Source organism: Sminthopsis crassicaudata, chromosome 2 (assembly GCF_048593235.1).
Source record: "Sminthopsis crassicaudata isolate SCR6 chromosome 2, ASM4859323v1, whole genome shotgun sequence".
NCBI classification, from domain to species: domain Eukaryota; kingdom Metazoa; phylum Chordata; class Mammalia; order Dasyuromorphia; family Dasyuridae; genus Sminthopsis; species Sminthopsis crassicaudata.
This window is the reverse complement of record NC_133618.1, coordinates 625,671,845-625,685,072: the sequence shown is the minus strand read 5'-3', so window position 1 is coordinate 625,685,072 and position 13,228 is coordinate 625,671,845. Positions and strand designations below refer to the sequence as shown.

The 13,228-nt window shown below is 34.8% G+C and overlaps 1 protein-coding gene across 13 annotated transcripts in view; it reads left to right on the top strand.

The window, feature by feature from the left end:
• Positions 1 to 13,228, top strand: part of MARCHF8 (membrane associated ring-CH-type finger 8) — a 110,714-nt gene that overhangs the window by 55,395 nt on the left and 42,091 nt on the right. The window contains exons 2-3 of one of the 13 annotated variants that reach the window (XM_074296352.1): positions 1,944 to 2,092; positions 3,220 to 3,340. The exons of 11 other annotated variants lie outside the window; for them this stretch is intronic. In XM_074296352.1, coding sequence (XP_074152453.1) covers positions 3,338 to 3,340 — 3 coding nt within the window. In that variant the 5' untranslated portion in view covers positions 1,944 to 2,092; positions 3,220 to 3,337. The remainder of the gene's footprint in view (positions 1 to 1,943; positions 2,093 to 3,219; positions 3,341 to 13,228) is intronic. One more of the 13 variants, XM_074296353.1, reaches the window with a different exon arrangement.

Below are 13,228 nucleotides of genomic sequence, written 5' to 3'. Positions count from 1 at the left end.
TTTAATTTTATAAAACAAAACTATAGAATCATTGAACCCTAGAGTTGTGACCTTACAAATTGTCCATTCCAACCTTTTTCAACATAATTTTTTCTAACATACTTTATAGATTGTTACCTACCTTTTGCTAGGATGGAATTTATTTCCTTACAAGAATCTGCTTCTGTGTATTTCCATGTATTGTTTAGCTTTTCCATGTATTGTTTAGCTCTTAGTGTTATTCTTTGAAGTTATAGAGCTATAGAGAATTAGGATGTGATTAGAAAATCTCACAGATTAAGTAAAAAAAAAATTAAGTGAAACAGTAACTTCAGTAAAGTAACAGTATGGAAAATTAACTTACAAAATTAGTAGATCTTCTATTGCTAATAAAACACAGCAGGAATGGGGGCAGCTAGGTGGCGCAGTGGATGGAGCACCAGCCTTGAATTCAGGAGGACCCGAGTTCAAAACTGGTCTCAGACACTTACACTTCCTAGTTGTGTGACCCTGGGCAAGTCACTTAACCCCAGCCTCAAGGGGGAAAAAAAAAACAAAACAGCAGGAATAGCTAGAAAGAAATTCTATTTAAAATACATATAAAACATGTAAGTTATCAGGGAGTTAACTTACCCAAGACACATTCAAGACTTACAGGAACATCACTATAAAAGACACTTCACAGAAATAAAGACAAGTAATTGGAGATATATTCATCATTTGTAGTTGGACTATGCAAATGTAATGATAATGCTTCTTAATTTATTAATTTAATGTCATAACACACTGCCAAAAACTTTGCTTTATTGAAGTAATTAAAAATTTATCTGGGTGAACAAAAAGCTCAATCTCAAGGAAAATAATGAACGAAGGGGACCTAATATTACTAGATTCAGATTGTGTTATAAAACAGTAATCATCAAAACTATTTGAGTGTAATTTTTAAAAAAAAAACAAAAAACAGAAAACTTGATTAATCAGCAAGTATTTCCTAAGTTTCTACTATATGCCAAGCATGTTTGTAGTCAGTGGGTACAGATAGCAGGTACATATATACAGAGATGCAGGAAGATATATTGATGCAGGGAATAAACTAAGTAAATGACCAAATTTTGTTGTGTCAAAAATACACTCTGCTAGAACAAAGACTGATAGGAAAACTAGAAAGCAGTTTGGCAAAAATTAAGCTTTAAAAAAAATATATTATACCAAATACTAAAATAAATATCAAATGAGTAATCAGTTTTAAAATAGAAAGGCCCATCATGAAAAAAGAAAAAAGAAAATTCACACATGTAAGGAAAATTCTTTTTTTTTTCCTTCTATGTAATATTAGTTTGTTTTTTTTTTTTCCTTTTTGCTAAGGCAATTGAGGTTAAGTGACTTACCCAGGGTCACACAGCTAGGAAGTGTTAAGTGTCTGAGATCAGATTTGAACTCGGGTTCTCTGACTTTAGGGCTGGTGCTCTATGTCACCTAGCTGCCCTGTAATATGTTTATTAATAGAAATTTAATAAGTTCATATATGCAGTTCAGTTTTTAAGAATAATTGGAAAAAATAACAAATTTTAGTCATGACTCTTCATGCTTTTATATAGGGTTCCTTGACAAAGATTCTGGAGATTTATTTTTTAAATAATAGCTTTTTATTTTCAAAATACCTGCAAAGACAATTTTCAACATTCAACCTTGCAAAACTTTTGTGTTCCAAATTTTTTCCCCTTCTTTCTCCTCTTTCCCCTTCTTTCTCCTCTCTCCCCTTCCTTCATAATCCGATATAAGTTAAACATGCAATTCTTCTAAACATATTTCCACATTTATTATGCCGCATAAGAAAAATCAAATCAAAAAGGAAAAAAAAAAAAGTTGAGAAAGGAAAAAAAGCAAGCAAATAACAACAAAAAAGGTGAAATTACTATGTTGCGATTCACATTCAGTTCCCATAATCCTCTTTCTGAATGCAGATGCTCTTTCCATCACGAGTCTATCAGAATGGCCTGAATCACCTCATGGTTGAAAGGAGCCAAGTTTATCACAGTTGATCATCACATAATCTTATTGTTGCTGTGCAGTGTTCTTTTGGTTCTACTCACTTCACTTAGCATCAGTTCATGTAAGTCTCACCAGGCCTTTCTGAAATCATCCTGTTGATCATTTCTTATAGAACAATAATATTAGGAAAATTATTAAAGAAGAGATAGAAATGATTATATAGAAATTATAATATAGTTTATCATATAGAAATTATAATATAGTTTCATTTACATAAAATTTCAAAAAGTTTTACATGAAAAATTTTTGCAGTTAGACAAGAATAAGAAAAGAATTAATTGGGGGAGATCTTTTCATCATATATCTCTGATTAGGATATGATATTCAAGATATGTACTGCACATTTGATTACAAATTGATTACAAATGCACATGATCAAGAACCATTCATCAATTGATAATAGTCAAAGAATATGAACAGGAAGTTTTTATTTCTTCCTTTAATACTATCAACTATATGAAAGAATGTTCCAAATTATCATTATTGTGAGAAAAGCAAATTAAAAATAACTCTTGAGATTTCAGTTTATATCTATCACCTTGGCAAACATAAAAAGTTAAGTAGCTAAGCCTTTCAAAGTCACTCATTTCATTATTGCTATTATTGTGAACGGTGATCTCCTGATTCAGTTCACTTTATATCAGTTCATAAAGATCTTCCCAGATTTTTTTGAAACCATTCCCTCTTCATTTCTTACAGCAGAGTAGTATTCCATCACAATCATATATCTGAAGCAGATGCTGTGAAATGCTCAAAGATGCCAAGGCCTTCTACTGTATCCTGGGTTTATTGCCAGTTGTTTTAACTAATCCTGCCTCTGGACTTCAGCAAATTAGGAAGAGTGAGACTGATGATTTTTGCAATTTAGCTTCACTTAAATCCTGTTCATGTTAAAGTCAGGATATCAATGTTTTGTCTTTGGTCCTCTTTAAAAATGAACAACAATATATCACAACTTTTTTAGCTATTCCTCAATTAATGGGCATACCTTCAAAATTCTTTGCCACTACAAAAAAAAGATCTATTATAAATATTTTAGTTCACATAGTTTCTTTTGTTTTGATCTCTTATATAAATCTAATGGTGACATTTTGGGGTCAGAGAGGATATACAATTTTGTAGTCCCTTGGGCATAGTTCCAAATTACTTTTCTTTTCTTTCTTTTTTTTTTCTTTTTTTTTTTCTGAGGCTGGGGTTAAGTGACTTGCCCAGGGTCACACAGATTTGAACTCGGGTCCTCCTGAATTCAGGGCTGGTGTTCTATCCACTTCGCCACCTAGCTGCCCCCTCCAAATTACTTTTCAACATGGTAAGACCAGTTCCCAACTTTACCATTGGTTCATTAGTGTATTTATTTTCCCACAACCATTTGCCATTTCTGATAGATGTAAAGTGATTCCCTCAAAGTTCTTTTAATTTGCATTTCTCTAATTAATAGTGATTTAGAACATTTTTTATATGACTATAGATAGTTTAGATTTCTTCTAAAAACTAACAGTGTATATCCTTTGACCATTTATTATCAATTGGGTAATGGCTCTTATTTTGTAAATTTGACTCGGTCCATATATATTTGTGAAATGAGGCCTTTATCAGAGAAATTTGCTGAAAATTTTTAAGATATTTAGTGTATCTTTTATCATAGTGTAGTTTCATTGTTTCACTCTCTTAATTAGGTCTGGTTTTGCTTTTGATGGCCTTGAGATCATGATTTCTACTTCTTCCTTTTTTTTTTTACTTCAACTGAAGTATACTAAATTTCGCTCCAGCTTCTTACTCTGTGTGTGTCTTTCCTTTACAAAAAGTGTGTATCTTGTAAATATGTTGTTGGATTCAGTTTTTCTAAACCATTCTTCTGTGTTTTTCCTTTTTGTATGAGTTCACCTCATTTGTATTCACAGTTATGATTACCAGCTGTGAATTTCCCTCTACTCTATTTTCTTCTATTTAGCATTCTTTCTGTCACCTCTTAAAAGTCTATTTTGATTCTGACCATTGACTCCCTTAATAACTTTCTTTTTTATTACTTCTCTCTTATCACCTTGCCTTTGTATATTCCTGATGGGTAAGATAGATTTTTGTATCCAAATGACTATGTGTGTATTGATTGATAAGTTTAGAAATATTGAAAAATGAAGAACTGAATGCTCCTCTGCTCACAGCTTCTCTGCACAACGAAGAGAAGCAGAGAAAACCAAGTTATGAAGTTATGATTCCATGCCATTCACTGGTGTTGTCCCTTGGGCTTCTACAGAATTTGGAAGCATTTGAAGTTAGATATTTATATTTGCAAGTGCCTCTTTATAATTGTAACAGAGCCAAATATGAATGGGTTCATTTGTAATTGTGTTTTAGTGTGAATGAATTAGACCTCCTTAGACCTAAGGAACTTCCTTTTTTTCTCTAATTGTGAAACAAAATGCTTTGTTCCTTATTATTATTATTATTATTTTTATTATTCTGACAAACAGCTGTCTTAGCACAGTGCCTGGCACTAGGAAGTGCTTAATATAAATGTTTACTGAATAAATTGAAAGTAGAATTTCTAAGGCTCGGTTTCCTTAATTGTATAATAGAAATGATAAATAACCCCTGTAGTCCCTACCTCTTGGTACCCAGTGAGGTCATGTATGTGACATTGTGTGCAAACCTTAAAGTTTTATATAATGTCAGCCATTATTTTTTCTATGAACTCAATTTTCTGATATTGAGTAAAGTATCCTCTTATTCTTTGTTATTAAAGTCTCTGACAACAAAATATATCATTGAAGTATATCTTCTTTATTAATGAAGGTTTCACTGAAACGTTTGAAATTGCTTTTCGATAAATGGTAGTCCCTGCTAATTATTGCAAAAAGTGAAAAAGGACAAGAATTTATTTATGCAGCATTTTCGAAGAAGGAAATCTTCCATGGAAGGACTTTTTCTAGATGGCTGGCATTTTTCTGCCTAGCAATCAGAATTTGTTCTTGCTACCCTCTCAATGGAAATCTAAAATGCATTACACATGTTCTTGGTTCATTTTTTATCTTTATGTGATGACACATTGTATTACAATAATTAGTATTCATAATGGTAGTTTAATGGTATTATCCAGGTACTATGAGCCCAAACAGGATTTTTGGTACTTCTTGTACATCAGGTTAACCTAAATGTAGCTCCTAGGTTTTCCAAGTTTTCTTAGGCTAATAAAGGACAGAAGCACTTAAGCTCAGCAGCTTGCTGATGGACTTCCTTAGAGCTGAAGGATAATAGCTAAGGTACAAGAAGACCAGTTACTGACCACTTACATACTAAAAAAAACTTAAGGATTGGTCAATGTTGATTTTAAGTGCTTACTATCTGGGAGTTATGGTGCTTAATTCTGCCCAGGAAAGGCAAAAATAGCTCCTACTTTCAAGGAGTTCATTTTCTTATGGACATGGCAATTTTAATTTACAAGATACATATGCAGGATAAAATGGAGGTAATCTTGAGAGGGGAGGCTTTAGCAATATGGGTCAGAAAAGGCTTTCTGTAGAAGACCAGTGCCTCCAGAGGGCTGGATCAACATTGTAGTTCAGAATATAATGGGTCAGAAGCTGGCCCTAAATCAAGAAAACTGAGTAAGAGCAAATAAAGTCATCAGCCAGAACACATTGTCAGAAATAGAATTTAGGAAGATTTGGATAATATATATGGGTAATCAGTGACAATGATTGAGGCAGATAATTCTCAGATAGGGCTCTGTGGATACAGGATTCTTAAATATCCAGGGGAGAGGGGAAAGGGTAGGTTGTGTGTGAATGCCAAGCTCTGAAATTGGCAACATCTCATTGGACTTGGTGGCATTATTCTTCGTGTCCCAGTCTTCTTTCCCTTTTCCTCTCTCTCCCTCCTCTTACAGGATTATACTTGGTTTTACTGAATAATTGTTATCTATTGAAAGCCTACATCTTTTGCCTTCTGGAATGTTCCTTCAGGGTGATGGCTGCTAAATCTTGTATGATTCCTGACAGTGGTTTCTTGGCATTTGAATTTTTTATGACTGTTTGTACAATTTTTTTTTCTTTTGATGTGGAAATGATGAATTTTGGCTGTAATGTTCCTACAGTTTTCATTTGGAAATTCTTTCAGGAAATAATCAGAGGATTCTTTCAGTTTTTCACTTTGCTTTCTGATTCAGAGCGATTTGGACAGGGCTGGGTTTTTTTTGTTTGTTTTGTTTTAATGATTTTTGAAATAGGATATTTAGGCTTTTCTTGTTGTTTTGTCATAGCATTCGGATTTTCTTTTAGATCTCTTTTTCATATTGTTTTGGCTATAAAATAACTTAAATCTCCTTTTTTGAAAATGCCCCCCAAATATATAACAAATACAAGTAAAACCAAATTAATCCACAGATTCTATATGTCTTCACTTGTTTCTCTTTCTTGAGTCTGTCATTCTCTCTCTCGAGAAATTGGTGACAGTTTGTGACAAATTTTCTAGAAACAGGTCATTGGATTGATTAAAGTTGTTGTCTTTTTTTTTTTTTACATTTTTAAAAATTAATTTTATAATTATAACTTTTTTTGACAGTACATATGCATGGGTAATTTTTTTTACAACATTTTCCATTGCACTCACTTCTATTCCGAATTTTCCCTCCTTCCCTCCACCCCCCTCCCCTAGATGGCAGGCAGTCCCATACATGTTAAATATGTTGTAGTATATCCTAGATACAATATATATGTGCAGAACCGAATTTCTTGTTGCACAGGAAGAATTGGATTCAGAAGGTAAAAATAACCTGGGAAGAAAAACAAAAATGCAAACAGTTTACATAGAGTTGTTAAGTCTTACAGATGTAGTTTTCTTTATAAACTTGTTGCCCTTGTACAAATTGTTCCTGCCTGCTTATTTTGACTTTATCAGTTTACCCTACTCAAGATTTTGAGAACATCTCTTTAATCACTTCTTGCAATTCATTAATGTAATTGCAACCATTTACCCCAGTTTATTCAGCCACTCATCCATTGATTGGGAGCCATAATTTTCAACATTCACATTTATAAGATTTTTAGTTCCAAATGTTTTCTCTTTCCCTGTCCTCTCCCCTTCCCAAGATAGCAAACAATCTGATATAGGTTTGTTATATATTAAGTATGTTTCCACATTATTGCAAGCCTACATTTTTTTGTATCAAAACAAAATGGAAAAACTACGAGAAGGAAAAATAAACAAAAATAGAATGCTTTGATCTGCATCCAGATTCCATAGATCTTTCTCTGGATGTGGACAGCATTTTCCATCATGAGTCTATTGGAATTGTTTTAGATCTTGTATATACCACAACATATTTAGTCATTCCCCAAATTGCTGGGCATCCCCTCAATTTCCAGTTCTTTTTGTTAGCACTTCCAAGGTGTTTTCTTTTCTCATATTTTTTAATACTGCCTTCAGGATCAGAAAAATTGTTTTGATCCTCCCTAGTTTTAATCTCTTTCATTTCTCCTTATTTCTGATGATTTTCCTATTGATTTTGGTGTATTTCTATACTAAATTGTGTGGGTTAACCTTTCTTTTGTCTTTTTCAAATACATAAAGTTCTTTTACTTTGAACTTGCCCCAACCCTTCCTCCATGTTTTTGGGTATTCTACTCTTGTGTCCCAATTATGAGAAATAACAATTTCCGCCCCCTTCTTCCTCCTTTTTGTTAATGTGATTTCTTTTTTTCACTCCCTTCTCATTCTTCTTTTAAAACTCTCAGTACAGAACCAGGTCAACCTCCAGGTCTCCTTCCTTCCTTTCTCCTGCAATAAAAGAAGAAAAAGGCTTTGTGACAAATGTGCATAGTCTAAAAAAACAAACTCCTGCTTTGCCTATGTCTAGAAGCATGTTTGCCATCCTGCATATTTTGTTTATCACCTTTTTGTCAAAAGATGGGTAGTAATGTTTGTGGCAGCCCTTTTTGTAGTGGCAAGAAACTGGAAACTGAGTGGATGCCCATCTATTGGAGAATGGCTGAATAAGTTATGGTATGTGAATGTTATGAAATGTTATTGTTCTATAACAAATGATGAGCAAGATGATTTTAGAGAGGCCTGGAGAGACTTACATGAACTTATGCTAAGTGAAATGAGCAGAACCGGGAGATCATTGTACACGGCAACAAGATTATACAATGATCAATTCTGATGGTCATGGCTCTTTTCAACAATGAGATGATTGAGGTCAGTTCCAATGATCTTGTGATGGAGAGAGCCATCAACACCCAGAGAGAGAGGAGTATAGAAAGTGAATGTGGTTCACAACATAGCATTCTCACTCTTTCTGTTGTTGTTTGCTTGCATTTTCTTTCCTTTTTTTTCCCCTTTTTGATGTAATTTTTCTTGTACAAATACGTACACAGAGATTGGATTTAACATTTTAACATGTTTAACATGTATTGGATTACCTGTCATCTAAGGGAGGGAGTGGTGGGAAGGAGGGGAAAATTTGGAACACAAAGTTTTGTAAGGGTCAATGTTAAAAAATTATCCATACATATTAACCATAAAAAGCTCTTTAAAAAAAAAAAAAAAGATGGGTAGTGTTCTTCATATGTCCTTTGGCAACTTGTTTGAAGCATTAATTAGAGCTATGAAGTTTTTCAAAAGTGTTCATTTCTATGATGTTTTTATAGTGTCTTAGTTCTGCTCCCCTTACATTGGAGCTTCTGTGAAAGCATTCCCTTCATAATTTATGACACAGTTCCATTCAATTTTTATACTATTTATTTGTTCCCGCTTTCTTTTGTTTTAGACCATAGGTGGTCACGTGATCCCTGACTTTTCAGGGAGGTGAGAACCCCAAAAAGGAGGTGATCACGCCCTCCCTGACATCTCAGGAAGGGAGATGAAAAGCACCAAAGAGAAGTGGGGATTGCTAGAGGGTTTCTGGGTTGAAGGGCCTTATTAGAGACCAGTATGCACAAACCCATCAGCATGGGAATTATTACACAAGCACATAGCAATAACGCACAGGCTATTAGTGATGACTCTCCCCAGTCAGTGCAGACTCGATGATGTGGTGTAACATGTATTGTACATGCAAGTAGTGATATAACAAACAATATAAATCAACATGGTATTGTAAGAGATTTCCAGAAATCCTAGAAGGAGGGTATGTAAACATCAGTCACACATACGCCTTCTTCAGCAACCAAGAGATAGTCCAAAACCAATCTATTGTCCATTGCTTCACGTGTTAGGGAATCCAATGACCCCTACAAGTTTTTGAAGTCCTGCATCAGTCTTTTTATATGTTAGGGAATCCAATGATCCCTACAGGTTTTGAAGTCCTGCAACAGTCTTATGATGCCTCAGAGAATCCAATGATTCCTGAGGACTTTCAGTCCTACAATAGTCTTATGATGCCTCAGAAAATCCATTGATTCCTCAGGGCTTTCAAGTCCTATAATAGTCTTATTATGTCTCAGAGAATCCAATGATTCCTGAGGGTTTTTGAGTCCTATAACGGTCTTATCACATCTCAGAGAATCCAATGATTTCTGAGGATTTTCAAGTCCAACAGTTTTTGATGTCCATGAGTCAAATGCCATAACTGCCAGGTTCTTTCAGTGGTGGGCACAGTCAACAACGGAACCACCTGATGTTTCTTGTGTCTTCTCCTTCATTTCAAGGGTCTGCTCCATCTCTCTCTGATGGACAAGGCGAATATGGCTCGTTGGCACCCATCTGATTCCTTCCCCATTTGTGGAGATACAAGCAAACCCTCTCCCCCAAGCAGTTAACCTGTCTGGTCCCTTCCATTCACCACTTTCTGGGTCTCTCCACATGACCTGGGGATTATCTAAGGACAGTGGAGCTGCTCGCACTGGACACTGCCCTTCCGATGGGTTATAAAACCTACCTGCCAGAGCCAGTGAATCTTTGTCAAAAATTTAAAAAATTAATGGTATAGAGAATTAAATTTAGAAGTTCTCTAGGGTTACCTGTGGCTCCCCCTTTCTTTTGTTTTTGGAGGAGTGTCTTAATATCTCTGGGCGCCAAAATGCTGGAACTCTGTCTTCCCAGAAATCACCTGGAGTCAGGATCACTAAACGTCTTTATTCTTGATCTTTTACAGTCAAAGTCAGGGGCTTAGGCCTACCTACCTCACACACATGTCACTCCCCCCTCTTTGTCCCACCAATCAAGTCAGCACAGAAAGCTGGGGCGGGTCAGCCTTCAAACAAGTTAATAGGGAACTGTCCAATTGGCAATTAGTCTCACGTGCTTCATTATACAAGTGCATTGCTCAGTTCTAGCCCTTTACAATTTGTTTAACTATTTCCCATTTGATAGACACCTTCTTAGTTTCTAGTTTTTTGCCACCCCAGAGAGCTTTAATAAGTGTTTTTGTACATATACAACCCTTTCTTTTATGTCTTTTAGTGTATTGACCCCCAGTAGTGTTCTGGCTGGGTAAAAGTCTAGTGACTTTCCAAATTGCTTCTCTGAAGGGTTGAACCAGTTCACAGTTCCACTGACAGTGCATCAATTTGCCTGTTTTCCCTTAGTTCCTCTAACATGCTACTTTCCTTTGGGGTGAAGGTGGATCTTCTGAGTTGCCTTAATTAGTATTTTTCATTAGTAGTAAATTAGAGCATTTTTTCCCCATTATCAGTACTTTTTAAAGACACTGTGGCTCTGAAGGTATACTCCTTTCTTCTTCTTTATCATCTTACAGCCTCTTCTACTTGCACAGATATATGTAATTTTCTAGATTTCTTTCTTTTTCTAAGAATCTGGGTCAGTCTCTCATTAAGTATTTATTAAATGCCTACTATGTGCCAGGCAAGTTGCTATGTGCTGCAGATGTTGCACTGTATGCATACAGAACGGAGCTTATATAACTCTAATCCAACCTTAACTCACTTCACCTATCTGCCTCAGTTTCCTCTACTATAAAATGGGAATAATAATATCCATTTCCCAGGGTGGTTGTGAAGATCAGATGAGATGAAATGTATGATGTACTTAGTGTAGTGCTTGTTACTGAATTGATGCAGCCTCTTTTTCTTTAATCTTCCTTTTTAGTTTGTGTTTTTCATTTCAACATTCTTGCACAGCTTTCTTTATTAGGAATTCTTGAGCATCCTTTTCTATTAAAGACCCATTTCCCCCTCCACCCCCATAGGATCATACTTAGCTTTGTTTGTGAAGTTGTTCTTGGTTCTTTTAATTTATGGAATGCTGTATTCCAAGATCTCCTTGTTTATATTAGAAGCTTCTGGGTCTTGTGTGGTGTTGATTATAGTTTCTTGGTACTTAAAACAATTTCTTTCTTCTGGGAGTTTTCATTTTGGGATTTCTTTCAGTAAGGGAATAGTTCTTTTTATTTTTCAATATGTCCTCTAGTTTTTATATATCTGGGAAATGTTCACTTATGATTTTTGTCAAATATATCTAAATTTTCCATATTCTTTGATTTCTTTGAATTATGTTTTGATGGCATAAAATTCCATTTAGTAAACAGTCCTGATAGTTCTTTTAATTTTCTCTTGTGAATGCCCCTTGTTAATTTTTAATTTTTTTACTTAATTTTCCTCCTCTTCTTAGTTTTTGTTAGTGTTTTATAAAAGCTCTTAGTTTTATCAGTTCTATGATTTTTGTTATTCAGTTTCTCTATTTCTCCTCTTAATTTACAAAGTAATTCTTTGTCCTTTTGTATTTAATTTGTTAATTTTCTAGTCTTCTAAATTGGGTGCTCAGTTCATTTGTCCGTTTTGTTTTGTTTTGTTTATTTTGTTAATTTCTCAGAGATATAGATTTCCTACTGAGGACCACTTTAGTTGCATCCAGAAATTTTTGATACACTGTTTCATTGTTATCAATGTCTTTAACATCATTATTTGTGTTTTGTTGTTTTTATCTTTGATCTATTCATTATTCACGATTGATACCATTACTTAATTTCCGTTTGTATATTTTGTTCTTATTTTCTTTATCCATTACTAACTTTATTGCTATACTTTATAAATCACTTGTTTATTAGGCAGTTAGGTGGGATAATGGATAGAGTGCTGGTCCAGAAGTCAAGAAAATCTGAATTGAAATCCAGTCTCAGCCATTTACTTGCTCTAGAACTTTGAGCAAGTTACCAAGTGTTTAAAGTCCCAGTGCCAGAAAGGCCTGGAGAGACTTACATGAACTGATGCTGAGTGAAATGAGCAGGACCAGGAGATCATTATATACTTCAGCAACAATACTGTATGATGATCAATTCTGATTAACGTCTGATGGATGATCTCAACAATGAGATGAACCAAATCAGTTCCAATAGAACAGTAATGAATTGAACCAGCTACACCCAGCGAAAGAACTCTGGGAGATGACTATGAACCACTACATAGAGTTCCCAATCCCTCTAATTTTGTCCACCTACATTTTTGATTTCCTTCACAGGCTAATGGTACACTGTTTCAAAGTCCGACAGCAAAACAACTGTCTAGACATGTATACATATATTGTATTTAACTTATACTTTAACATATTTAACATGTATTGGCCATCAGGGGGAAGAAGGGGAAAAATTAGAACAAGGGGTTTGGCAATTGTCAATGTTGTAAAATTACCCGGGCATATATTTGGTAAATAAAAACTATTTTAAAAAAAGTAATAAAGTCCCAGTGCCTCAAATGCTCTATAAATGCCAGTAAGTATTGTTGGTATTGTATATGCCTTTGAAATCATTTTATAATTTCTTTGTGCTCTAACATTTAAACAGACTTTGTGATAGTATCGTGGAATTAGTAGAAATATATTTGATTTGGTAATCTCTTTTAGAAGTCTGCACTCAGTCCAAACTAGCTCATCCAACAATTTGTTCACAGCTTCTTATATCCACACAAGGAGAAATACTGGCAGTGTGGTAGAACGTGATTGAATTTGTCTTTAGAAGGCCTGGTCCCTTCTCTTGGCCTTTACAAATCTGTGCCCTTTGGTGTTATTTTACCACACATTTATAAGATGAAGATGTTGATCCAGATAGTTTGAAGGGCCTTTCTAGCTCCTTTATGATTCTGTGATGTCCAGAGGATGATCTTCTCATGGACCTTGAATTGCATAAACACCAAGTCAGGCACAGTTAAGGGTCCTTGTGTCCGAGGCTTGAGCTAAACAAAGGATGCAAAGCAAGGCAAGATAGTCCCTGTCCTCCAGAGGCACATAGTGTAATGGAGGAGACAAG